Below are 27,773 nucleotides of genomic sequence, written 5' to 3'. Positions count from 1 at the left end.
ATTGGATTCTTTTTTGAGACGCCCTTTACAATTGATCTTGGTGTGATTTAAGCATTTGATTTGCTTCATCATGGAGATTAGACATACAAATAGTAAGAGTAACATACTCAGAATTACTACTATCCTCTTGAGGGGCCTCTCCAATTATCTTAGTTGGTCACAATCGGTACGACAGGTTCTCATTACTCATGATCTTCTAGGTCACTTAAACAAACCTTTTCCTTTTATTGATGAAGATGTAGCCTACCACAAGTGGGTAAAAAAAGATAATCTGGTTATTATTTGGCTCATAAATAGCATACAAGAACATGTAACCAACAATGTGGTCCACTTGGAAATATCCAAGGATATTTGGGACACATTTGCTAAGTTATACTCTAGCACAACCTCCTTGCAAAAATTATTTGATTTCTTACCAAATATGTTGAATACTAAGCAAGGGGATAATATTCATGAGTTCTTGGCCCGGTTTCAGGGACTTTTTCAAGAATGGAAGATCACTCAATCGTACTCAACAGATATTGTGGTTCAAGAAAGGCAATAGGAGGCCTTGGTAGTAACCATTTGCTTGACGAATATCAAGCCATATCTTGAGGTTGCTAAGACCCAACTCCTTAGCTCATCCACACTTCCATCCTTTGATGAAATCAGTGGTACGTTACTACAGATCCCTGACCCATCTTCTACTACTACCTCCCCTATTGAGGTTGCTAAGACCCAACTAAGCTCCATCCGCACTTCATCATTTGATGAAATTTGTGCTACATTGCTACAGATCCCTGATTCCCGAGAAGTCGAGACAAAGATGTAGACACCTCCCCGACTCTGGCCTCCTGTGCCCTCGTTGAGTTAACAAGCTGGCTCATGAGCTTTCGCACTGAACCATGATTCGGTTGAGCTTGGCTCGTTAACTTAAATGAGCCTGATCTGGATCTCGAACTCAGTTTCAGATCCAGGTAACCGAATCAAACTGAACCGAGCTCAAATCGATGCCACCCCTACACATACACATTCACTGTTTACCACAAATACTCATTAATCAACGTCTTTCATACAAAATCAAATTTGTCTCATAAATCTAGGTCAAAATTGTTAACAACTATGTGTGAGTCTATACTGATCTTCTTGTATCATCTTGACAAACATATCCTTCTTATCTTTGATGTAAAGCAACTGTGGGGCCCAAAAATTGACTTATCTTGGCAAGTTAGGTATTGCTAAAACAACTTCGAACCATGGAAGTTTTGCATCAGCATGTATGGGACTAAAGATCCCCGAAAGGGTTGATAACATATTTTTAATGGTATAAATGACCATTTTAGCATTGTCAGCAAACGGTTCAGATCTATTCCTACGCCGAGTTGTAGAATTTTTATCCCTAGCATTTTTTTGTGTTTCCATATCGGAGGAGCCTCATTTGGAGACTCTATACTGTTAAGCATTGGGATCTCCCTAATTGCATCATATTCATTTATGTTTTCAATCATTGACCCTTCTGCATTATTAGGAAGGTTTTCTTCTGACTCAACACTGGTTTGACATGTTGTCTCTATGGCAATAGAATTTCCAACAACTACAACCAATTTGTCATATAGTGGACAACTTTCCCGCCTATACTTATCAGCTTCTCTGTGCTCCTACATGAAAATTTATTGCATAAAAAACTTAAAATCCTGATTAATAATGCATGAAACATAACATTCTATATTACATTTACAAACCTTTATGTAATTTTGCCACACTGTCTTACTTGCAGTGACTTTTTGCGTTGTTGGATCCCACCCAAAGCCACTAGTGTTGAGGCAAGGTGTCACGGTCTGATATGGTTTTTTCCAACTCTGCATGCGGTTTTTCAATTCATTCGTCTTTTGGTTCATTGTGTCCATATTAAACATAATAACATAGTCATTGAAAACTTCATGTTTCCAGACTCCATTAGGTAATTTGTTATCCAAATTGACTTGCTCAATGAGCAAATCAAGCATTTTACTATCTTCCTCATACGTCCATGAGTCATACGTTCTCTTTGAAGTTCCATCCATTATGATTTTACCTTTCCTCCTCCCAGCCACCTAAAACTCATAAAAATTATACAATGAATCAATCATAATTTGCTATCGAGAAAAAGGAAAGGAGATAGGAGAGGGAGAAGAAAAAAAGGGAGGGGGAATCCCCCGCCCCCGTGCCCCCTTGCCTTACCACTTAAAAATAGTAAATGCCATTAAAGCATGAAGTAACATAGTGATAAAGAAAATAAAAGGCTAATGCATAAAGATAAAAAATTACCGGATATTGATAAGTGAGTCCAACGAATACAATTCTTCCACTTGATGTGAAGCAATAAGATGTTAATTCACTATAATTTCAAACTTCACTACTTGTAATTAAAAAGAAACAAAGAAATACATAAGGAGCTGCCTCAAATTTTACCGTTAATGTTGTTTTACTTCTTATATATGGGCAAGTTGCCACTTTAATTGCAGTATATAAAAATTGGGCATTTGCTGCAATAGAAGGCATTGGATGGGGTTGGGTTGGTGTTGTTTGGCTGTATAATATAATCTTTTATTTCCCACTTAATATCATTAAATTTGTCATTTGCTATGCTCTCAGCGGGAAGGCCTGGGATCTTGTTATTGAGCAAAGGGTATGAAATTCTACCTAGTTTTTGTGTGGGATTGTTCTTGGCATTTGTATTTTCAAATGGTTCACTATATGGGTTCCTGTACTCGCAAATTGCCTTCACGAGGCAGAGACTTTGGCAAGCCAGAGAGCTTAAGTGGGTACATGCTCAGAGAACACTAAAACAATTGCATTAGTGTCGATTTGAACAAGGAGTTGTTTTAGTGTTTTCTAATACAACCTGTGTGTATTAGAAAACACAAACAATTTTATGTATTTATAATACACATTAATAAGGAGCTGTTTTAAACCTATATAGAAGCTGCCTTGTTTGACATTGCTGAGATGATGGTTTCGTGGGCAGCTATGGTATTCTTTAACAGAAAGGTTGATAGAAAAGTTTTATCTGAGAGAAACTGATCTCAGTGTAGAAATGGGATGACATAGTGTCTCTGGAAACTTTCTTTGAACAGTTGATGTTCCAAAATCGTTCAAGCATATTTTAACAAAAAAATTGTTCCTGAATCGTCCTCAAAAGAAAAGGATTTCCAAGAACCAGAAAAAGGGAAGATTTCTAGGAACCAGGAAAAGGGAAAAAAATTCCCAAACCAAAAAAACATGGAATTTCGAATAGCAAGCACTGACTTCTACAAAAATGGAACTGAAAATTAAAATGAGAGGCAGAGGAACAATTCCGAACCAAGAAAAACAATTTAAAATGATTTCCAGGAAGAAGGGTTTACGCTAGCTTTTGCTGAATTGAGCAAGAGAGATTGCAGAGGGGGGGAGAGAAACCACTGAAGCTCGTCGGTGTCAAGCAGTGCAGGGACAGCGAGAGGAAGAGAGATTCAGCGAGCGACATTACCAGGGAGAGGATGCAGAGGGGGGAAGTGAAATCGTCGAAGGTCACGAGAGAGTTTGGGGGTTTTTTTCTCCAGCCTCCTTTCGACAGCTCGATGTAATTGATCGAGTGAAAATGAATTCATACGTCGAATGGAGTGAATTCACTTTCACTGGGGTTACGAGTAAACGAAGTGACAATGAATTACCTAGTGAATTCACTTTTACTCCTAACCGACATAGTGCACTAATGTATTTTTGTGCACTTTACCTAGTGGAAGTGAAATATATTTCACTTATAGAGTGCACTAATAGGGCCTAGGTAGATGTGGAGTTTTTACACATTGAAATAAAGTGTTGTATGAATTAAGTAAATTTTTACTAAAAATATAAAATGTAATTAATTCTATCCTTAATAGAAATGGAGGAAAACATGTGTCATCCTCTATCAAAGAGATGGAAAACAAATCCAATTCACTGATAACCAAACCTAATTACAAAGTCTTAGTTTAGACAAATAGTGATTGTTAAGAAACGAGTGAAACTTCCAAACTTTTTTTTCATCAACTTTACTTTAAAATGGCATTTTAGAGTGAAGTAGTTAACGGATGAAGATTAGAACACCTGAGTACAAATTAAGGCAATGCCTCTATAGATGGTGAAGTATGGAGCGACATGGGACAGCCCATGGCAGTTTCAATTTCAATCACTAAGTTCAAGAACATGGAACAAGGAGAAGCGAGCGTAAGGTAGCCTATCTTGGAGTCCTGCATGTGATAAAAAATTTGGACTTCATACTCATAATAACACCAAGAACTGTCAAGCCAAGAAGATTAAAATAGCAAGTTTGCGATTGTTGGAGATACGCAAGCAATACACTGTTGGAAGCAAAAATAATCAGCATAAATATGGGAAATGCATACAACTGCATCACGACAAAAGAAAATCTACTACTGAGATGTTTCAATGTAGATTTTTTGAGACAATCAAACAACTCTCTCTCTCTCTCTCTCTGTATATATATATATGTGTGTGTGTGTGTGTGTGTATGTATGTATATAAAGTAAACTGGTATTTTATGAGTGAATTAAACATATTGAAATCGATTGCCACTTCATGATAGATGTTATCATGTGAGGAACAATTTCTATTCCACATGAAAAGTCCTCCGAATAAGTTAGAGATGTTTTCAGAAAGCACTTCATGGAAAATAATTTGAATTTTTATGTAAAAAATTGGGTAAGTAATAGCTTGAAGGGGAGTGAAAATTGAAAATTTAATTATATTTGTATAACAAAGGAGTTCATATATGCATGTAATGAGCTTAACTAACTTGTTAGCAGTTTTTCTAGTTTTTTGAAAGTTTTACATGAAAACCTAATTGTACTTAAAAGAAAGCATGAGAAGGAGAGAGTTAAGTTTTTCTGTCTTCTCGACAATAAAGAAATCCTTTTGATTCTCTCGTTCTTTCCTCCTTGTGCATAGTTTCTATTACAAGTGAATTCATAATTACAGTCAACATTCAAATTAAATCATCCCCAAATTCTTATTTTTCTAAAATAAAGTCCGTTAAGAACTTATTGAGCTACAACGACATAGACGTGGCATATAAGTTTTCTTGTATTTGTTAATTGTCATTTATTTTTTATATCAGCCTAATTAAAGAGGCGTTGCATGCATATATAAAGGTGAGCAAGAAACTGGTTAACCTTGTATATACAAGACCTCTTCTCACCTCAATCTAATTGAGAAAAACCTTTGTAGTTATGATTTTGTTAGTGATAACCTTTTGTGGGTCTAAACTATTGCAATATCACTAAAGGTTCAACCTGAAAAACTTATTTAGCCATTCATCTAAAAATGAAGCCTAGTTTATTGCAGTTGTAAAAATCTTTCTTTAGGTCTAGGCAAGAGTGTCTAGATTGTTGTTGAGTATTCCCTTTCATGGGTCTAGATTAAAGAGCCTAGTTAGCTATTGTAAATCTATATAATGATGTGAATTGTAAATTGGCTCATGTGGTACATTGAGTGGCATTCGGGCGACATTATAAATAGCCTGTGTGACTATTTGTTATAAATGTTGTTTGACACCCGAACATAATGAATTAACTTTCAAAGTGTAAACACCTTCAGAGTTAATTAATAATGTGCAAAGACGATAATGAAGTACTACAAGTTCTTATGTGTTCATTGTGTATTTTCTTACTTTTGTATGGCCTTTAACTTTGAAATCAATATACAAATTGGAATTCTCTAAAAATGAATATAAATTTAACTACAAAGTTAACAAACTTATTGATTCACTATCTTTCTCCAAGTTTTTTCCTCAAAAGACCTAACACAAGGTCGGTTTGACTCAACTAAAAAGGAAAAACTATAGCAAGACTAAGACAAATAAAATTCACAAAATATTTGAAAAATTGATCTAAACAAAAACATTAAACTAGTAGTAGATATCACGTCTAATGATTTCATGGTCATGAATCGATTTTACCTAAATTCCTAGATCAAATTTCTTTAATTTATGTAAACAACTTAAAAATCATCATTAATATGGTGTTATAGATGTAAAAGATCATATTTTTGTTTGTCAAAAATCAGATTTACTAACATATAAAATAATTTATAACTATATTTTGTTACATAATATTAATGTTACAATGATAAGGATAGTTTTGATAATGTAGTTAATTGTGTTGAATGAAACTTATATGTAAGTCCTATTTTGAATAACGTAAAAATTTTATTTTTACTCATGGCCATGTATAGGAGATATGGTTCAGGTTAAATTTGGGTTCGGGTGGTCAAAGTTCAAACCAAACCAAACTAAACCAAAAACCTAACTATTAATGGGTCACCTCCTTTAACCCTTACCCAGTTTGTTTATTGCTTTCATGGGTTGGTGCAGGGGTATACATGCCAATATGGAGTTTATAGAGGGGAACAGTTGTAAATAATCTTACTAATAAAAGGAGAAAATATTAGACCTTATTTAAAAAGTTGTTTACTTGCACCCATGACAGGTTTCACAACTCTTTGTTTCTTCAGTTTGTTTGCCAGATTAAGCCTCTCTTCAGATTGAGACTGGTATCACTTCACAATACTCAATTCTTTCTCTCTTTTGCTAAATCCTTTAAGTCTTTACCTTACCACTGTTGGCTAAAGCGCCTCGACATAGAGGTATAACTTCCGTTTTCAAGAATTTCTTTGTCATTAATTTTCCTTTGATTTCTTATTATTGGTCATTGTTGGATCTTAATTGGCGTGGATATCAGGGAGGGAGCAAATTGATATTCATTTCTAATTTGATGTGTGTCATGTGGTTTCTGTGCATTATTCAAGTTCTAGTTTGTTGTTTTCCTTGCTGCATCTTGTGGAGGAATGACATTGACGATGTCCAGTATGAGGAGTTAAATGTATTTATTTGACCGTGCTATTTCCTTCGTGTTTATATCTGTTTTGCCTAGGCTCAAATTCAGAACGCCCATTTGTTGATTTGATTTGGTTCAAGTTAACAACTTCTTTATCTGTCATTTGTAGTTATGAATTTGTTAGTGACAACCTTTTGTAGGTCTAAACTTTTGCAATATCATTGAAGGTTCAATCTAAAAAGCTTATTTAGCAATTCATAATTGCTTTGTAGGTCTACAAAATAAGTCTAGTTTGTTGTAGTTATAAAAATCTTTTTGTAGGTCTAGGCAAGAGTGTCTAGATTGATGTTGAGAATTCTCTTTATGGGTCTAGACTAAAGAGCCTAGTTAGCTATTGTAAATCAATATAATGATGTGAATTGTAAATTGTCTCATGTGGTAAATTGAGTGGCATTTGGGCAACATTATCATTAGCCTTTGTGACTATTTGTTATAGATGTTGTTTGACACCCGAACATAGTGAATTAACTTTCAAAGTGTAAACACCTTGGGAGTTAATTAATAATGTGCAAAGAAAATAGTGAACTACTACAAGTCCTAATGTGTTCATTGTGTATTTTCTTACTTTTGTATGGCCTTTAACTTTCAAATTAATATACAAATTGGAATTCTCTAAAAATGAATAAAAAATTAACTACAAAGTTAACAAACTTATTGATTCGCTATCATTCTCTAAGTTTGTTCCTCAAGAGACCTCACACAAGATTAGTTTGACTCAACTTAAAAGGGAAAATTCTAGAAAATTAAGAAAAATAAAATTCACAAAATCTCTGAAAAATTATCTAAACAAAAACATTAGTACTAGTAGTAGATATTATGTCTAATGATTTCATGGTCATGAATCGATTTTACATAAATACTTAGATGAAATTTCTTTAATTTATGTAAATAAATTAAAAAAATCCTCATCAATATGATGTTATAGACGTAAAAGATCATCTTTTTTTGTCAAAATCAGATTTATTAACATATAAAATAATTTAAAAATATATTTTTGTTACATAATATTAATGTTACAATGATAAATGTATTCAAGTAATGGAGGTACATCATCCTCCAACCGAGATCGTGGTAGAAATTCTAGAGGCCGGACAAGATGTGGTAGAACCTGTCCTATTTACTCTCGCACTGAGCCTCGCATATGCACGTATTGTGGTGGTCAAAACCACCTAGTGGAAAATTTTTGGAAGCTTAATGGAAAACCGGAATGGGCCATGGCTACTCTAGCCTCTATTACGAATGATAAACAGGAAGAAAAGGCTGAATCACAAACTAAGAAGATGACTATCACTCATGAAGACTATGAAACAATTCAGAAAATGAAGTCGTTCATGGGGTTTTCCCTTACATCTTTATCTATGGCTACTACCACTAATGCTTCAGGCATGCTTTCTTCCACTTCCTCCTCTTCATCTTGGATAATAGACTCCGGGGCCTCTGAACATCTCTCTGGTAACAAACATATGCTAAATTTTTTATCTCCTTGCATTCTCGATAAGTTTGCTACTATAGCTAATGTTACCCAAACCAAAGTACTTGGCAATGGATCATCTTTTATTACACCCACTATCCCACTTCGAGATGTCCTATTTGTTATTCAATTTTCTTTAAACTTACTCTCGATAAGTCAACTCACAAAATATCTAAATTGCTATGTTACCTTCTCACCATCTTCTTGTGTATTTAAGGGACTAATAACAAAGCGGGTGATTGGTGGGGACCATGAAAAGGGGGGTTTGTATTACTTCAACCTACCTCCGTTAGCTGCACTTTCATCCTCTCCATTCGAGGCGCAATTTTGGCACAACCAGCTTAACCATTCGTCTACATCTTCTCTTCGATATTTATATCCTTCTTTATAGTCTTTGTCTTCTTTAAATTGTGAGGTTTGTTAGTTAAGCAAATAACAGAGGAGTACATATTCCCCTCGCCCTACTAATAAAAGTGTTGCTCCCTTTTCTCTAGTATATTCTGATGTATGGGGACACTTGAGTGTGTCTAATGTTTCTTAAGTTAAATATTTTATTTCTTTTGTTGATGATTTTACCCGGGTTACATGGTTATATCTATTTAAAGAAAGATCTGACATATTTACTATCTTTCAAGTATTTCATGCTATGGTATTAACCCAGTTTGGCAAAAAATATCAAGTACTTAGGTCTGATAATGCTGAAGAGTACTTGTCTACAGAGTTTTAGTCCTTCTGTGAAGGTAATAGCCATATCCATCAAACATTTTGTGTCTACACACCTCAATAGATTGCTTTTGTCGAAAGAAAGAATCGTTATCTTCTTGAGGTTGCTTGGGGGCTCCTCTACTCCATAAAGATACTCTACTTTTATCGGTCTCATGCCATGCTTAGGATTTGTTTCCTTATCAATAGTTTACCTTCATCTGTCTCCGTATTCATTATTATTTTCTAGTGAAGACCCATTTTCTCTTCCAGTAAAGATTTTTGGATGTCCTTGTTTTGTCCATATCACATCTCCTAAAAAAAAGTAAACTTGTTCCTCTCTCTATAAAGTGTATTTTCTTAGGTTACTCTCGTACCCAAAAAGGTTATTGTTATGCACCTAGCCAATACTACCCAAAAGACCGGCCTATTGGGAGAGGAAGGCATAGGTACTTAACCGCAGGACCATAACATCACACCCACTTTCACGAGCCAATGCCCACGGCAGCCTCACATAGGCGACTGCCCACTCTAGCGACGACCCACTCTAGTTTCTGCTAGGTCACCCCTTCCGCTAGGTCGCCCCCTTCGCCCAGGACTCTCGCACTCCCAAGGCTCTTTAAGCGTTGCGGGGATTCGAACTCACGACGTAGCGCTAGCTCTGATACCAACTGTTATGCACCTAGCCAATACTACCCAAAAGACCAGCATGGTGGGAGCGGAAGGCATAGGTACTTAAACCCAGGACCATAACAGTTATGTTTGTTACAATCCTACCCTTTGGTAGTTACTTGTGTCTAGGGATGTGACCTTTTTTTAGGACACCTCATTCTATTCCTCGAATGATGTTCTTCCGAGTTTGTCATTCCTTCCTACCACTCCTCATCCATTTGTGTCCTTTAATGCCGATGGCACTCCACCCCCCGAAGCAACGGCCGACACCACACATGTGGAGTTCTCGGATCCTACCGAGGTATGTCCTTCTTCCCCTATTCCATTCGGTCCATAGTTTGACACTCGACTCATTGCTCCAAGAAAAGAATCTCGTACGTGTATTACTTTTCATCCTATATCCAACTATATTTCTAATCATCACTAGTCTTCCGCTTGTTATCATTTCATTGCATCTCTTTCTTCCATCTCTATTCTAAAACCCTATCAGAATTCCCTCAAACATTATGGAACTTAGCATCACTTCCAACAAGTAAGAAAACCATGGGTTGTAAATGGGTTTTTACCGTCAAACATAATCTGGATTGGTCCATTGCTCTCCTTAAGGCCCACCTCATCGCTAAAGGGTACACTCAATGTTATGGACTGGATTATGAGGAGACTTTCTCTCCTGTTGCCAAGTTAAATTCGGTATGTATCCTCACTTGTTGCTAATTCTTCATGGCCCGTCTATCAACTCGATGTCAAAAATGTTATCTTAAATGTTCATATACACGAGAAAAATTATAAGATTCAACCACCTGGTTATGTAGTTGAGGGGGAGTTCGTATGAAGCTTAAAGAAGTCCATGGACTTAAATAATCCCCTCGGGCCTGGTTTGATAAATTTAGCCAAACACTATTACGATTTGGATTTCGTCGGTGCTTAGTAGATCATTCGATATTTATTAAAAATATCTCAAAATAAAAGATATTATTGGCTATATATGTTGATGATATTGTCTTCACCGACAATAATGCGCATAACATACAACAAGTAAAAAACATGATATGTCATGAATTTAAAACTAAAGATTTTGGACTTCTAAATTATTTTCTGGGCATATAAGTTATTCAATCCACGTATGGGATAATATTATCTTACAGGAAGTATGTCTTGGACCTCCTCGAAGAAATGGGAATGATGGGGTGCCACCCAGTTGGCACACCTATGGATGCGAATATTAAATTATGTGCAAGTTCTGAAGAAGATATTGACATTGCAAATATCAAATACTTGTGTTCAAACATATCTACCTCACGGTAACTAGACCAGACATATTATATGTCGCAGTGAGTCAATACATGCATAAACCAAAACTTACCCATTAGTAGGCCTTTGGAAAGATATTACGATACTTAAAAGAATCCCCAGGAAGAGGATTTCTATATAAGAAAAATGGTCACTTCAACGTAGAAAGTTTCTCAAACAAACACATTGAGGTGTACTGCCACTTGTTGGATTTCCTCAAAGATCAAAGGTATTGCTGAAAGTTCTAGTTCATTTTTTTAACTCGTAAAGGATCATTTAATTACCGCAAGGAATTTTTTTTAGGAAGAATTCATTTCTTGTAGTACTGTAATTCCTTTATCCTATGAAAGTGTTATAAAATAAGTACAAATACCAAACATACATGCAGTGTCATCAATGTGTTGAATGCCCTTTAATTTAAATTTGCTACAAAGTTTCTAACAAAAAAATTGACATTCCAAAGAGGATCACATTTCAATAATAAAATTAGTGAGAGTAAATCAAGCCAAGTTCTTCTAAACTCTTCAAACACATTTTTCTGATTTACCAAGTCTACAAACCCATCAATATAACAACAAAAAGTGAGTGCTAGCTGTTGATTCCCTCCTAGGTACAAAAGTGAACTCCATATTAAAATTACAAATTGCCAACACATTTTGTGATAAGTATTGCTTTCGATTCTTAAACCTAGCAATGTCCTATGAGCCTTTATGTAAGTCCAATCAATTGCTCCAATGTAATCCAGTTTTGATGCATTAAGATGTGTGTCTTAAGAGAGTAACTAATCCTCCAGAGTTGTTATCAAAAAGAGTTTCAAATATACAAAAAAAAAAAATTTCAAAAGAAACTCAAGAAATAACAAAGTTAGTTCCAATCAATGTATCACCATAGAATGCACGAGTCCTGCCAAAATATCTAGCATCTAAGGAAAAACAACTTGGATTCACACATGGGTCCACATCTAGCTGAACTATTTCACACCTATGATGAGATGTCTTACATCTCATAATGGAACAAGGGCTACCTTGGTACTTACTTACGGACCTATGGTAGAATGAAAAGGATGACAATATCATACCGATTCAGAAGTTCGTATATTATTGGCTTGCTAAGCAAAGCCTCTCTCTCTTGATGATTCCTTAGAAGAAGTTGCCTCTAAGTTCCAAATCTCTTGCAATGCAAATAAACAATTTGCAACTACTTGAGAAGTGTTGTGGTCCTGGGTTAAGTATTGGTTTTCCGCTACCTATCAGGTCGATCTTTTGGGTAGTATTGTGTTGTGGACTCGATAGCAGGATGAGTCATCCAGTGACGATGCGGATCAGTTGACTCAGTGGAGTTATGCGTTACATGTCTTTTATTTCCTTATTTCATAAATGTAAGTAGGAAGGCCTTCATGGCATTATTTTAATAACTCTCATATCAGCCTTGGCTTTAAGAGGTTGTCGAATGGAATGAAGAGGTAAGAAGAAATTAACACGGGATCTGATTTCTCCCTAAGGAACCAGGGTCGGCGTTCCCCTGGAACCCAAGGTGTAGACTCCCTTCGACGAGTATGAATCCTTCTCTCCCATTGATCCCTTTTCCTCTCCTCTCTATCGTAAACCTCTCTCATTCCGAGTCCTCACCAATCCGTCACTATAGGTAGACCTGAAAGGTCTTAGTGCCCGAGCTCTGCACCTGAATCTCAAGACGACCTCTTCCATCGGTGAGTTACTCGTTCCATGGTCAGAGACCACAACATTTTGGTATCAGAGCAGGCCAACATGGGAGAGTCATCGAACAATGAAGATTGGATATCCACAGTCAGGGGAATGATACAATCAGGGCAGGAAGAAATAGAGGGGTGTCTGGCTATGTTGGTGGACAGCAGAGCTTCTCAGGTAAATATCCAAATTCAAAAATTAGCTTCCAAAATTGACGAATTGATGGGGGTAAGAAACCCCACCCCTCGTGAAGGAGGAGCCCTGCGGCTATGCAGGGCGACCACTTTGTTGGTTGAACAAACCAAACAATGAATGGCACGAGCTCGGGTTCAGGTGGTGGGACCATCCCGAGGTATACAAAATTGGACTTTCCATTGTTTAAGGGATCCGAGGACCCCTTTATTTGGCTATATAGGTGCGAGAAATTTTTTTCACATCAAAGAACGACTGAAATTGACAAAGTGGGGTTGGCCGCCTTCCACATGCTCGATGAAGCGCAACCATGGGGACACCAGTTAGAAATGGAGAATCCGAACCTAGACTGGGAAGAATTTAAAGAGTTGTGAACAATTCGATTTGGACCTCCTACTCAGAGCATCCCATTAGGGGATTTAGTCCTGTTGCGCCAACCCGTCACGGTTGAGCAATATCAGAAGGACTTTCAAGAAAAATTAGCCAGAGCCAGTAAGGTAGTTCGAGTGGATCAGTAGGTGGGGGTTCTTTACTTCTGGATTATTAGAGTCTCTCAATGTTGAATTTATGAAAAAGTGAAATACTTCATTGACATCAATAATTTGTTGTAATCAAAGTACATGAACCTCTATTTAAAATAGAGGAAGGTAGTAGAGTCCAATTACAATAAAACTATCATTGTCCCAATTACACCCAAACTCTAACACTTAAAGATAAGTCCTAACATAATTAAATAACTTAATATAGATAAAAGACAAACATAACTCAAACTAAAACTCTTCTTTGAAATGACCATAAGATAAGATACTTTTGTGAGTCCTTGATCTTCCAACTAATGTGATAAGGATGCCAGTTCATGGTAATCATTGTGGGTCCTACTTCTTCTAGGCTTCGGCCCATCTTGTGGGCCTTCCTTGGTCGTGTAGGCTTGAACTTATCTTCCAACACTCCCCCTCAAGCTGGGGGTGAGAGAACAACAAGAACTCCTAGCTTGCTGCAAATGATGTATAGAATATTTTTGTATAAAATGGCACATCCTCCAATATGCCTTCATCTTCCAACATTCCCCTTCACGTTGTTGCGTCCTTCCATGAGACCCTGCAGCATGCCATTACAGGGGAGGGTGGAGGGGAACATAGATGTAATAATAAGTTTCTCCGTCATGGTTTCCCAATGTGATATATAACACGAGAGAGAACCCGAGAAATAATGTCCCCAAAGAGACATAATAGCAATAACTGTATATAACACGACCATCTTCCAACACATATAACACGAACCAAATAATAAACTTTTTAAAATAACCTATGAAATTATCCGATATAAATTTTTTTTCTTAGATGCACAATCTTCATCTTTTGTGCTCCCCTTTTTCTTTAATATTTTGCTCACATAAACTTATTCACAACATATGAAATAAAATACCATTTTCTTGTAATTCTTCTACTTCTCCCCTTCAAGATGGGAGGTAATGGATGGCAGTGATCCCAGTTTGAACCAAATATCATAGATGTAGCAATAAGCCCAAATAATAGAGATGTATAAATAAGTCCTCAAACCAGGGAGAAGTGAGATATTTTTTGATATATCAACTCAAATAGTAACTCAAGACAATCGGCTTAAAATCAATTTTCAATGTAACAGAATACCAGCATGACCTTTGATTCTTCCAATTCCAATATATCTTTAAATATATATTATATTGACATAAAATTTTCTATAAAATTAGAATTAAATACCTTTAATCCAATTATAAATTTACTTCATTAAATATAATTATCAAAAGATAAACAATCTGATATATTTCTATCTCCGTCATCTGGCTGAACTAAATATTGTTTCTCCTCTTTTTCCTGAATGACCATTGAATCTTCAAAGATCAATATATCCTTATAAAAAGATCATACAAAGGATTGGTTGAATAGGTAAGAAAATAGACTTACGTATCTTTCTTTTGATATATAATTCTCCATATAAAGTCTTTTTATTGATCGCATAAAATACCTCAGAATTTGAAGCTTTCTGTTGCAGCTCGAACCTCTTTTTCAATCTGACCTTCGCTGCTTCAAATATCAATTTCTCTTTGTAGATAACTCAAATAAACAATTGGTTGAATAGGTAAAATAATGTACTTACATATATTACTTTTGATATATATTTCTACTTATAAATTCTAGTTCTTGATAGCAAACAATGCCTCGGAATCGAAAGATTGTTGCTGTTGCTCGAACATTTTTTCAATCTGAACTTTTCTCATTCAAATATCAATATCTCTCTGTAGATAACTCCGACTGGAACAAATAGCTTTTATTTGGAAACTAGACTCAAATATCTTTCCGTCAATATATAATTTGAAATATAAAAAATTACTTATAGATGTAAAAAACTAAAATAAAACTTCTGGTGTAGGGACAGAAAAAAATAACTACGAACCTAGACTTAGGGTTTAGGGTTTAGAGAAAAGGATCACATTAGCTCTGTGAGTTGACGAAGTCAACACACAGAACCTACTCCGATACCATGTTGATTTTATTTAAAAGTCAAATACTTCATTAACATCAATAACTTGTTGTAATCAGAGTACACGAATATTTATTTATAATAGAGAAAGATTGTAGAGTTCAATTACAATAAAACTACCCATGTCCCAATTACACCCAAACTCTTACACCTAAAGATAAGTCTTAATATAATAAAATAACTCAATATAGATAAAAGACAAACATAACTCAAACTAAAACTTTTCTTTGACGTGACCATAAGATAAGATACTTTTGTGAGTCCTTCATGATCTTCCAACTGATGTGATAAGGTTGCCAGCTCATGGTAATCATTGTGGGTCCTACTTCTTATGGGCTTGGGCCAATCTTATGGGTCTTCCTTGGTCGTGTGGCCCATCTTATAATAATCTTAGATATGTGGGCCTTCCTTGAACGTGTGGGCTTGAGCTTTTCTTGCAACACTCAGGTTAGAGGACGAACTCCTCGCTCCCTCTAATTTAGCTCGAACAATGAACTTGGCCAGAACACTAGAGGCAAAACAAAAATTCAGAACCATAAGCCCCATTGGCAAAATAACATGTCAGCTTCTAGCAGCACATGGCTCTCCAGTGCCCCTGCCAATCCTTCCCCAGCTCCCAAGCCCGGTCAGTCTCAATCGACATTTATCAGAAAATTGAACAGAGTAGAGATGGAAGATAGAAGGTCCCGAGGCTTATGTTATAATTACGATGAAAAGTACACCTTTGGACATTAATGTCAGAAGTTATTTTGGTTAGAAGTGGAGGATATCGAGGAGGAAGAACCCATAAACGCAGAGAAGGTGGAGGAAGAACAAGAACCTGGAATTCTCTCCACCCCATTACTGGCCTCCAATCTACCAAAACTATGCAGTTGTGTGCCATCATCAATGAGCAACATCTCCTCAGTCTGGTTGACTCAAGGAGTACCCATAATTTCATTAGCTTCAATGCGGTCCAGCAATTACAACTTCAGGTGCAGCCTCGTCCAATGGCTTCAGTATCAGTGGCTAATGGGGGAAAACTTCCTAGTTATGGGGTTAGCAAGGCCGTCTTATTTTCGATTGAAGGTAATTAATTTGAGGCAGAATTTCTTATTATACCTCTAGCAGGATTCGATATGGTTCTCGGAATTAAATGGCCGCAAAAGTTGGGCCCAATTTTGTGGGATTTCGCCTCATTAACTATGACGTTTGAGATAGCAGGCCACCAGTTAAAGTTACAAGGGCACAAGGCTGACGTTCAGCCGCAATTACATCTACTTCAGCAACAGCCTTTTTTAGCTACATCATTAGAAAATTTATTGGAGGACTATTATGATATTTTTTAGGAACCTACAAGCCTCCCGCCTTTTAGAAGATGTGACCATAGAATTTGTTTGAAGTCTGGCTCAGAGGTGGTGGTGGTGCGCACCTATCGCTACCCACATTTACAAAAAGATGAAATTGAGAAGCAATGCAAAACGGTGTTCGAACAGGGACTCATCAGAAGGAGTACGTCTCCATTCTCTTCTCTAGTCCTACTCGTTAAAAAACATGACCATACTTGGAGATTTTGCGTGGATTCCAGAGAACAAAATGCCAATACTGTCAAGGACAAGTTTCCTATTCCAGTAGTCGATGAATTATTGGATGAACTATACGGGGCCCAGTTTTTCACGAAGTTGGTCTTGCATTCGGGATATCATCAAGTCCGTATGTACCCTCCAGATATTCAGAAAACAGCATTCCATACTCATCATGGACACTTCGAACTTCTCATCATGCTATTTGGTCTCTCCAACGCTCCTTCCACATTTCTGGTGCTCATGAACGAGGTATTTATTGACTATCTCAGAAAATTTGTTCTCATATTCTTTGATGACATCCTAATATTTAGCAAGTCGTGGCCTCAACATTTAGAGCATCTACAACTGGTTTTGCAACTTATTTGAGCCCATTGACTTTATTTAAAAAGGACCAGGTGTACCTTCGGGAGCCAAAAGGTAACTTATTTCAGGCACATCATTACAGCATAGGGGGTTATAGTGGACCCGAAAAAAATTACAGCTATTATACAGTGGCCCGTACCGAGCAATATTTCTGCTTTAAGGGGTTTTATGGGCTTAGCCGGCTATTACCGAAAGTTCATTCTCAATTATACGGCACTAAAAGCACCTTTAACAAATCTTCTGCGTCACAATTCCTTCCAGTGGAGTAATGAGACCACCACAACCTTCCAGAATCTCAAGACAACACTAGCTACTGCGCTTGTCTTACAGTTACCTATTTTTTGGAAAATCTTTGTGGTCGAATGTGATGCCTCCGGAGGCGGTTCTACTACAGGCCAACCATCCTATCACATATTTCAGCCGACAGCTTCCGCTACACAACCATAAATTGCCAGCATATGAACGAGAACTTATTGGTCTAGCGAAGGCAGTAAGCAACTGGCATCCTTATTTATGGGGTCGATATTTTATCATCCGCACTGACCACTATAGTTTGAAATATCTTCTGGATTAGCGTATTTCTACATCCTCACAGTATTTTTGAATCAGTAAATTATTGGGGTTTGACTTCATAGTGGAACATAGGGTTGGCCAATTGAATATAGTAGTTGATGCTCTCTCCCGCCGGTCTGAACCTTCGGCCCAATTGAATGCCATCAGTCACCCCACTCTTACACTGTTGGAATATATCAAGACAACGTGCAAGACCATTCCCGAGTTGCAAGACTTATATTAGAAAATCACAGTGAGACACATGGCCTCCTCTTGGAAAATTCATGACAACATCATTCTTTACAAGGATCACATTTATTTGCCTCCAACGTCTCCTCTCATTGACATAGTGTTATCAGCTTATCATAACAGCTATCATGAAGGCATTCAGAAAACTCTATTTCAGATCAGGAAAGATTTTTATTGGGAAGGTATGAAATCCTCTGTTACTTCATATGTGACTGCTTGTATCGTATGTCAGCGCAACAAGGTTGAGCACTTAAGCCCAGCAGGAGTACTCCAGCACTCTAGCTTCCCACTCAGGTTTGGTCCAATATCTCAATGGATTTTATTGAAGGTCTACCAAAGTCCTTCGAAAAATCGGCTCTTCGGGTGGTCGTGGACAGATTCTCAAAGTATGGACATTTCATTCCCTTGGAATAACCCTATACAGCCACATCAGTAGCAAAAATATTTTTTACTCACATTGTTCGGCTCCACGGAATTCCAGAGTCAATTGTCCGTGATAGGGATGTCGTATTCACTAGCTAGTTTTGGTGTGATCTCTTCCACCTATGCGGCACAAAATTAAATTATTCTTTAGCCTATCATCCTCAATTGGATGGCCATACAGAGGTGCTCAACCGCAACATTGAAATGTATTTACGATGTTTGGTTGGAGACTGTCCAAAGCATTAAATGTATTCCTTGGGCAGAGTATGCTTACAATACATCCTTCCACACGGCCTTACAAGAGACACCGTTCCGAATTGTATGTGGCAGAGATCCCCCACGCCTCCTTTCTTATGTTCCAAAGTCCACCAGGGTGGACCCCATTGACACTGCTCTCATTGAGCGGGATAAATTGCTAGCAGTTACCCACCTACGTCTGTGGCTGCCCCAAGCACGCATGAAGGAGTATTATGATCAAGGACATACAGACGTTCAGTACAACCCCGGTGACTTGGTTTGGTTGTGACTCCAGTATTAGCGACAATCTTCCATGACAGACAGGAGGCATATGCTCTCGCCCAAATACTTTGGGCCCTATGTTATTTCTCAGCGGGTGGGTGAGGTCGCCTATAAACTCAAACTTCCTCCCGAAACCAAGATCCATGATCTTTTCCATGTGTCATTCCTCAAGCAATTCAAAGGCAACGACCCTCCCCTCACGTCATCTCTACCACCCATGGAAGAAGGCCAGTTATCTCTCATGCCGACCAAGATTTTAAATGCTAGGTAGAATGCACACCGTAGGGAGGTGTTAGTTCAATGGGCACACTCAGACAACAGCAATGCTACTTGGGAGGACATTGACGTTTTCCAGCAAACCTACCCCACGTTCAATATTGAGTACAACCTCGTTGTTAGGAGGGGGAGTGATGTTGTGGACTCGATAGCAGGACGAGTCATCCAGCAGCGACGTGGATGAGTTGACTCAGTGGAGTTATGCGTTACATGTCTTTTATTTCCTTATTTCATAAATGTAAGTAGGAAGGTCTTCATGGCATTATTGTAATAACTCTCATATCAGCCTTGGCTTTAAGAGGTTGTCAAATGGAATGAAGAGGTAAGAAGAAATTAACACGGGATCTGCATTCTCCCCCAGGAACCAGGGTCGTCGTTCCCCTGGAACCCAAGGTGCAGACTCCCTTCGACGAGTCTAAATCCTTCTCTCCTGTCGATCCCTTTTCCTCTCCTCTCTATCTTAAACCTCTCTCATTCCATGTCCTCACCAATCTGTCACCATAGGTAGACCTGAAAGGTCTCGGCGCTTTGGCTCTGCACCTGAATCGCAAGACGACCTATCCCATAGGCGAGTTACTTGGTCCATGGTTAGAGACCACAACTTATTAGTTAGGTACCTAACATTTGGTATCAGAGTAGGCACTACGTCGAGAGTTTGAATCATGGCGTTAGCAAACTTAGCGAAGGGGGCGACCTAGCTGAGGGGGTGACCTAGAGGCTGGATTAAAATTACTGGTAGGGTCACAGAAAAGGTAGGTCGGGCCAGTGTCTCTAGAGTAGGCCATCGCTAGAGTGGACCATCGCAAGTGGGCCATTGTGGACATCGGCTCGTGAAGGTGGGTGTATTGTTGTGGTCCTGGGTTAAATATTTGGGGTTCCGCTACCTATCAAGCCGGTCTTTTGGGCAGTATTGGTTAGGTACCTAACAAGAAGACAACAACATAAGTCAATTAAACTAAGCAATAGGTTAAGTATTGAAGCCAAAATACAACATAAACGTTCAATTTCATTGTGAGGATGTCAATTTCTAGACCTTATAAGTCAGCAGGGGCAAGAGAAAGGCAATGCATAATAACCAACATATTTGGATCATGAGTGTAAGAAATATCACTCATTGAAAAAAGATTAATTATCATCTATATGCTTGAAAACATGAGAACCACGTCTGTGCCGGAAAACACCTGGCATAAACGCATTGAGGGAGAATTTTTAGATTGAAAAAAGCTCATTGGCACCATTCACATAGCGTCAACAATTTGTTCATCTAAAAAAAAGAAATTTATAGAAATATTCTTCAAGAAAAAACGAGAGTATTGGATTCACAATATTAAGTTTAATGCTCCACTTAATGGAAAGACCAATGCAGTAGTGCAACATTATTTTGCAATTAATTCCATGTTCTTTTAGGCCAGTTTCATTTCTAGAGAGCACATAATACCCCAATTTTGAATGGATACTTAACAGAAAACTTAAAAGTGGTCACTTGTGCATCAGGATCATTAAAAGAAAAAAGAAAAAAGAAAAATGACAAATTCACATTTCCATCATGCAATTGTGTTTACATGTGTCTAAGCATTTTTGTTAAATCCAACTAAAAACCCATGAAATAGAAAAACATAACCTAGTAAACTACAAATTAAGCATCTCTGGGACACTGAAATTCCTTTCATAATCAAGCCTTTTAATTTTTAGATAGAACAGTTAATAAAACTTCATTTTTCAAAAACCTAACTTTTTTTTATATTTTCTAGATAGGTTGTTGTATTAGTATTGTTCTACAACTTTAGAATTATATTTATGCTACAAAGTTGAAAACCGAACCAAATATGACAGTTGCTCCAAAGCAAATTCAACCAATAAGGGTATTCGTTAAAATCCTCATGACCATTAAATTACGGAATCCATGAAACTGAGAAATTAGGTCCATCCTCGTGAAATTTAAGTCAACCACCAAGAAAATTTAAGTCCATCCTGAAATTGCATAATCCAATATGGGTATTCCTTAAAAATCTTCATGACCATTAAATTACAGAATCCATGAAACAGAGAAATTAGGTCCATCCTCATGAAATTTAAGTCAAACACCTAGAAAATTTTAAGTCCATTCTGAAATTACAGAATCCAATATGGGTAGTCAAACTCCCTGAAATTTAAGTCCATCGTGAAGCAAAACCTAGAATAATTAGGTCTCAAGATTCCTTGGCACCCAAAATTTAATCGTTTCACTATGACGATGAGAAACTCTGCTCGGTTAAGGAAACGAAGAAATGAAATATCCATTAATGGGAAACCATTTTTAGAAGATGAAAATGGCAAAAAATCATCCACAAAACCTAACTACCAGAATTATCTTCAAACAAATACACAGGTAATTCAAAAATGAACCACATAACATAATTCAACAAAATGTGTTCGATATAACTATATAAATCATAAATTAAAATATTTCAAAAAAGAAAAGTGAGGAGATAGTAGTAAGTCAAGCACATAAGCACATATTGCGGCAAAGAACAGTGTTTTAGTAAATCTTCTTTTTGTTGCATTTAGAGAAAAACACCCCAAAAATGTTTAGAATAAAAGACGGAGAGAAGCAGACTTGATAAATTTGGAATCTGGCTATCTTACATTGCGTTTTTCAATTACTCCATGAAAGCAATTGTCAATGAAATCTATCATAACCACGTTGCAAGCGACAGTGCCGTTGCAATTGTGAACAGGAAGGCCAGGGAAGAGAACCAGAAATTAGTTTAAAGGATTTCAATGGAAGCAAATCATGCCACGGGGGACCTCTGGACAGCAACCGGGTTGTATTACCCCGTTTACCATCTCAAAGTTTTGGTAGAGCCCAAGGAGCAGAATGATCATGGGAGGATTATTTCAAAGACGTTGCTCCTTGGTAGAGTCCGAGCAGAAGTTTTAAGGACATTGCTCGATGCAAATTGGGTTGCTGGTCTGTATACTGGGAAAAATACTGGAAGGCACCTTCTTAGTGCCAGGTATTTATTCTCTTTTTAGTTTTGGGAAGAACTATCTCTTGTTCTTTATTTTCTGGTTGTAAATAGCAGAGCTTTTGTTCACTTGTTTACTAAGAAGATAGAATGATTATGTCAGATATCTTATCAAGACTGTGTAATAAGTATGCTTACCTACAAATAATACATCTAAATACCTGAGGGCAGTTCAATAAGGTTCATGTGCAAATGAATGTACTTTCAAATATCAGACTGAAGGGAATGTGATCCTGTTTAGCTCAAACTAAGAGGAAATACATACAATTTTCACAGAAGAAGTTCCTGAGTTATCTTTCTTCTTCCACTATAGATGGATGAATATTTTGATTGTATGAGCTGTAGGATCTGTTTTAATTTCCATCATTCCTAACACCACTGTCATGATATTGTCATTCTCCTATGCAGTACACTGAGACAGGCTGTGGTATACCAAGGAAAATCTGCCACGATTTCTCAAACCTTGCAATCTCTTGGTCTCCATCATTTTCAAACAACCAACTACAGTTTCAAGTGTGGGCAAATTTCTCTTCTAACGTTGATTTGTAAAGCAGCTAAAGCACAATTCTCTTGTGTTGTAAGTAAAAAAGTAAACCAATCTATACTTATATTAGAATGAGATTGAGAATTGTTATATGTGGAGAAATAGTCTTATATTGGATTGAATTTGAAAAGGTTCTATGTTTATTAGTAAGGAAGAAATGTTCAACCTCAAATAGCCATTTTGGGAGGAATTCACCCAATTTTAACATGTTATCAGAATCATCTCAAACCTGTGTTTACATTCTAGGTGGATTGTGGTCTCTGCCTAGACACAAGGGGAGTAGAATACTAGTAGTGAAAATGTCCACTAGTTGGCTACTTATTAGAGTGAGAATTTATATGTGGGAGGATAGTCTTACATTGGTTTCGGCTTAACAAAAAGATCTTGTTCTTATTAGTTGGGAATAGGGTTCACTTTAACTAGTCACTCCAGGAGAAACTGGTGTACTTCAAACTTTATGATGTCTGCTCCTAGGCTTATCTAACAGCATATTTCCATATGATTAATAAGTGTCTAAACTATTTTATGCAGGCACAACTTCACCCTTGTTGCCCCAGTTTATACATCTGTGGGTTATTTCTATGGTTTGAACCCTATTAGTGCATTTTGCAAGCCAAATTTTATCAGATTGATAATCAGGAGTCACAAACTCATAGCCACCAACTAATACATAGGAGATTTATCCACATTAAGTTGAATTTGGAGTTTGGACTGATAAAGGAGTCACTTAGGAAGGCCACACCAACTTACATAGATCAAGAAACGAAAATGAAAACTCTGATTCGTACAGAAGAGTACAGTGGGAGTTTACTGTGGTGTTCAACGAAATTCTAGATACTAAGTCAAGGATAAATGGATCTTGGGATCACGATGTCGCCAATGTTGTTGTGCCATGGGTCGGCCAAATGGGTTGCCAAGTTCTCCAGTGGACCAGTCCCTGGGTAAGCTGATTGCTGGACGCAGAAACCAACAAAGGCCAACAGTGCAAGACGGCCTGAAAAACCAAATGGCAAAATCAAGACCAACTGATTAGCAAATTATCACGGAAAGATCAAACAACCGATGCGAAAGGCAGAGCGGAGCTCAAGAGAAGTTACCGTTTTTTATTTCCTTGATCTTGTATTCCTTAAACTTCACAGGGTCCTTGGAGTATCCCAAGGGGTCGAAGGCTCCACCTGGGTACTTCTTCTTCTCGGGATCTTTCTCCATGCTTCTTTGGTGCTCCACAAAAGCAATGGCCAGAAATTCAATAACTAGAATGGTTGGAAGGGTACCCCACGGGACAGGGTTTCCTAGGTAGGTTGCCTGGCCACCTGGGATCGCAGCCCACTCTTGAGCCTTCACCCAGTTGCCCAAACCCAGAGCCTCTGGCACCAAGATTCCTGGCTGCAAGAATGGGCAAAATACTATCACAAGATAACCCAACTGAGGCCAGATCTTTATCCGGGTTTACTGGCTTTCCAAATATATTAGTGAATTGTCTAGGCCAATTTCATTGACGTCTTAATAATTAACCAAGAGAGGATATGAAACACTTCTTAATATTTGAATTCAGAACGCTAGCCTACTCAAGAAGATATCTAGCAGCCAGCATTCAAAGCAATTCCTGACCATGAAGTAGAAGCTAATTCCGCCGAGAACAAAAACAGTTGAAGAGGGTCGTATGCAAGTAAAAACCACAGCCAATGTGTAAATTCGTGGCTCGTGAGGTAAACTGCGGAAACTTATTTTGAAGTTATGTGAGACTTGAGTTTATATATGCCCACGAACAGATCTTCATATTTCGTTTATTAAGATAGACAGGAAGAACTTACTACAGCAAGCATTGCCCATCTGCAGTGAATAAGCTCAGACTCCTTGAATCTTTCTAAATTTTCCGGCACTTCCCCGAGCCGAAGAGGGTCGAACCCAAAGTCACTGACAGCGCGGAACAAAGAACATGTCAGAGAAACTTTAATCATTTTTGTTGACAGGAGGAAAGAAGAGAATTCCAGAGGATTCCCATGGAGGGATCAGTTACCCGGGGGCTGAGCCATCGAGGTAGGGCGGGCGAGGCTGACCGGGCATCCAGTCGGCAGACATAGTGAAACGTGATGAGGCGTTAGAGCAGGTATTTGGTAGAGCAATTGCATTAGCGAAGGTAGATTTAGAAGACGAGAGCAAAGACGGAAACACGGCCGCCACTCCACAGCTCCTCAAAGCAGTCGAGGCCATTATCCTCTCCGTGAATCTTCTGTGTTGGGGGGATTGCCTGGTCTGATTGACCTGTAGAGTGATGGTAATGAGAGTGGACAAGTAGGGGTACGAGTATAAAGGAGAGGAAGGGGGAGGATATAGGCGTATCCAAATGCTGATTTTCCTTGGCGGATAAATCTCCTTACTGGGATGTTATTGGACCACGTTACGACTGTAATCCTCTGAATGGCCTGCGTGCAGTGGCTGATAGGGAAGCCGGAAATTTGAGGCTGATATTCCAGCTCGCTGAGTTGGAAAAATCTGGTGATCCATTGAGAGATGCAAAGTCGCTCGCGTGCTCGGTTTCCTGCGGGTCATATTACTTAGAAAGTAAAATAGAAAGTTAAAAGTGAACGTAAATGAAATAGTAAAAATAAAAATGATTTTTTATTTTATTTTAGTCTACTAAATAGAAAGTGCACTATAAAGTATTTTCTTGTGTTAGTGTGTATAATGAAAAAATGTAGTGGAAAGTAGAGAATAAGTTTATTAATAAAATATTTGGATAAATTTAACTTTATTAAGATAAATTTATTTAATTTTTAATTAATAGAATAAGATAAATAATTTTAAATTAAAATAAATATTAAATAATTAAATATAAAAATATTATCCTAAAAAATTCATTGTATAATATCTACATATTTAATAAAATTCTTACTTTTACAATATCTAAATTATCACTCTTAAATTAGTAATTTAATATAATATTAAAGTTATGAATATAATAAATAATTAAATAGGGTATTTTATTAATAAAATAAGATAAATTTTAGTTTAGTCTAAATTAATATAATAATTAAAAATTAAAATAAATAAATAATTTAATTAATTATAAAAAACATAATTCTTATACAAAAATATTTACTTTTATAATGTCTAGATACTTGATCAAATTCTTATTTTTACAAATCTTAATTATCACTCTTAAATTAGTAATTTAATATAGTATTAAAAGTCATAAATATAATAAATAAATAAATAGAATATTTTGTCAATAAAATAAAAATAGATATTAGTGTAGTCTAAATTAATAAAATAATTACAAAATAAAATTATTAAATAATTAATTAAAAAATAAAATACCTCCAAACAACATAACACAATGAAACCATGAAAACGAGAATGATGCAAATTCTTATCATGTCCATAGGTCTCAACTTCAGCTTTATGATTGTAATAGATTTTCATCTCATCGATATTGAGCAAACTTCCAAGGTCAACGTTTGAAACCACTCAAAACTCACAAAGAGAAATAAACATTTCACGTATCCCTAGCCTTCTCCAAAAGATCTCTGCACCCCAACCAGTAGCACATTCATCAACAAACGAAAAAAAAAAAAAAAAACAATCGAATCGAATCATGTGACCAACGTCTCAATTTATTGGAATTTGTGTTTGTATCGACCGGGTCATCCTTGTATAAGATCCGTGGGGTTGCTTTCCTAAAAGGCTCGAACCTATTAGGAAATTCACTAGAAATACCTGGGACAAAATTCGGTGGGAGCGGGACTCAAACTCGGGACCAACCTGCTCTGATACCATGTTGAAACCATTACGCTAAAAGGCTCGAACCTTTTAGGAAAGCAACCCCACGGATCTTATACAAGGATGGCCCGGTCGATACAAACACAAATTCCAATACTCCCCCGCACGGGAAAACCCGTGGACAAATTCACCGGAAAAACCCGGGACAAACTCCTGGAAAGACCCAGGACAAAATTCGGTGGGAGTGAGACTCGAACTCGGGACCAACCTGCTCTGATACCATATTGAAACCATTGGGCTAAAAGGCTCGAACCTATTAGGAAAGCAACCCCACGGATCTTATACAAGGATTGGCCCGGTCGATACAAACACAAATTCTAACACAATTCCCTATAATGAAAACCAGCACCAACCTCGATGACACCGTTAAAAGTTACACTAAACTCACTTTTCTCCTTAAAAAAGAAAGAAATCATCCCAGTCTTCCTTCAATTGCCGCCTTCCTCAACCGAATCCACAGTAGAGACCAATTAAGGAGTTGTCGCTTGACAAGGAAATTCAGGGTTTTGCGTATAAGAAGCTTCCAAGGGGTTGAGAGGAAAGCGTCGAGGGCAAGGCCGAGGCCGAGCGATGGTTGTAGGGGAGTAGTGGCAGAGAGGGTGAGAGGGCGAGAGGAAGGCTTTGGTGCTCAGAACAAGTCATCGGCGAGAGGAGTGTCAAGAGAGAGATAGTGTTGAGAAGGAAGCAGAGAAAGGAGCATCGAAAGAGAGGGATGTAGAGAGCATTGAGAGAGAGTGAGTGAAAGTGATTCATAGGTTGAACCATCGGATTTCACTTTCACTCATTTTACACAGGAGTGAGTATAAGTGAATTACACAGGTAATTCAATTTCACTTTCACTCGTTGGGTACACACTAAATATTTTTGGTAAATTAAAGTATATTCAAATTCACTTTCCCTTTCCCTCAGCATACACTAATAGGCCCATAATCAATATTTCGAGAACCAGACAGATAGTGGTTTGACCGCTTCAAATTCAACATGGTTTAGTTGGTGAGTATAAGTGAATTACATAGGTAATTCACTTTCACTCGTTGGGTGCACA

At 37.4% G+C, this 27,773-nt stretch overlaps 1 protein-coding gene across 1 annotated transcript; it reads right to left on the bottom strand.

The window, feature by feature from the left end:
* Positions 1-23,633: 23,633 nt before the first annotated feature.
* LOC137959695 (chlorophyll a-b binding protein 6, chloroplastic-like) lies at positions 23,634-25,258 on the bottom strand. Its single transcript, XM_068807027.1, has 4 exons — positions 24,966-25,258; positions 24,760-24,862; positions 24,043-24,331; positions 23,634-23,939 (listed from the first exon to the last, which is right to left on the bottom strand). The coding sequence occupies exons 1-4, from the start codon at positions 25,157-25,159 to the stop codon at positions 23,788-23,790; spliced, it is 738 nt and encodes a 245-aa protein (XP_068663128.1). The 5' UTR covers positions 25,160-25,258; the 3' UTR covers positions 23,634-23,787.
* Between the last annotated feature and the right edge of the window lie 2,515 nt (positions 25,259-27,773).

Source organism: Aristolochia californica, unplaced genomic scaffold (assembly GCF_029961685.1).
Source record: "Aristolochia californica isolate CCGP_79_NKW_82.1479 unplaced genomic scaffold, dmAriCali1.0.hap1 SCAF_1, whole genome shotgun sequence".
NCBI classification, from domain to species: Eukaryota; Viridiplantae; Streptophyta; class Magnoliopsida; order Piperales; family Aristolochiaceae; genus Aristolochia; species Aristolochia californica.
Note: the sequence above shows the minus strand (reverse complement) of the source record. Positions and strands in the feature narration are given on the sequence as shown.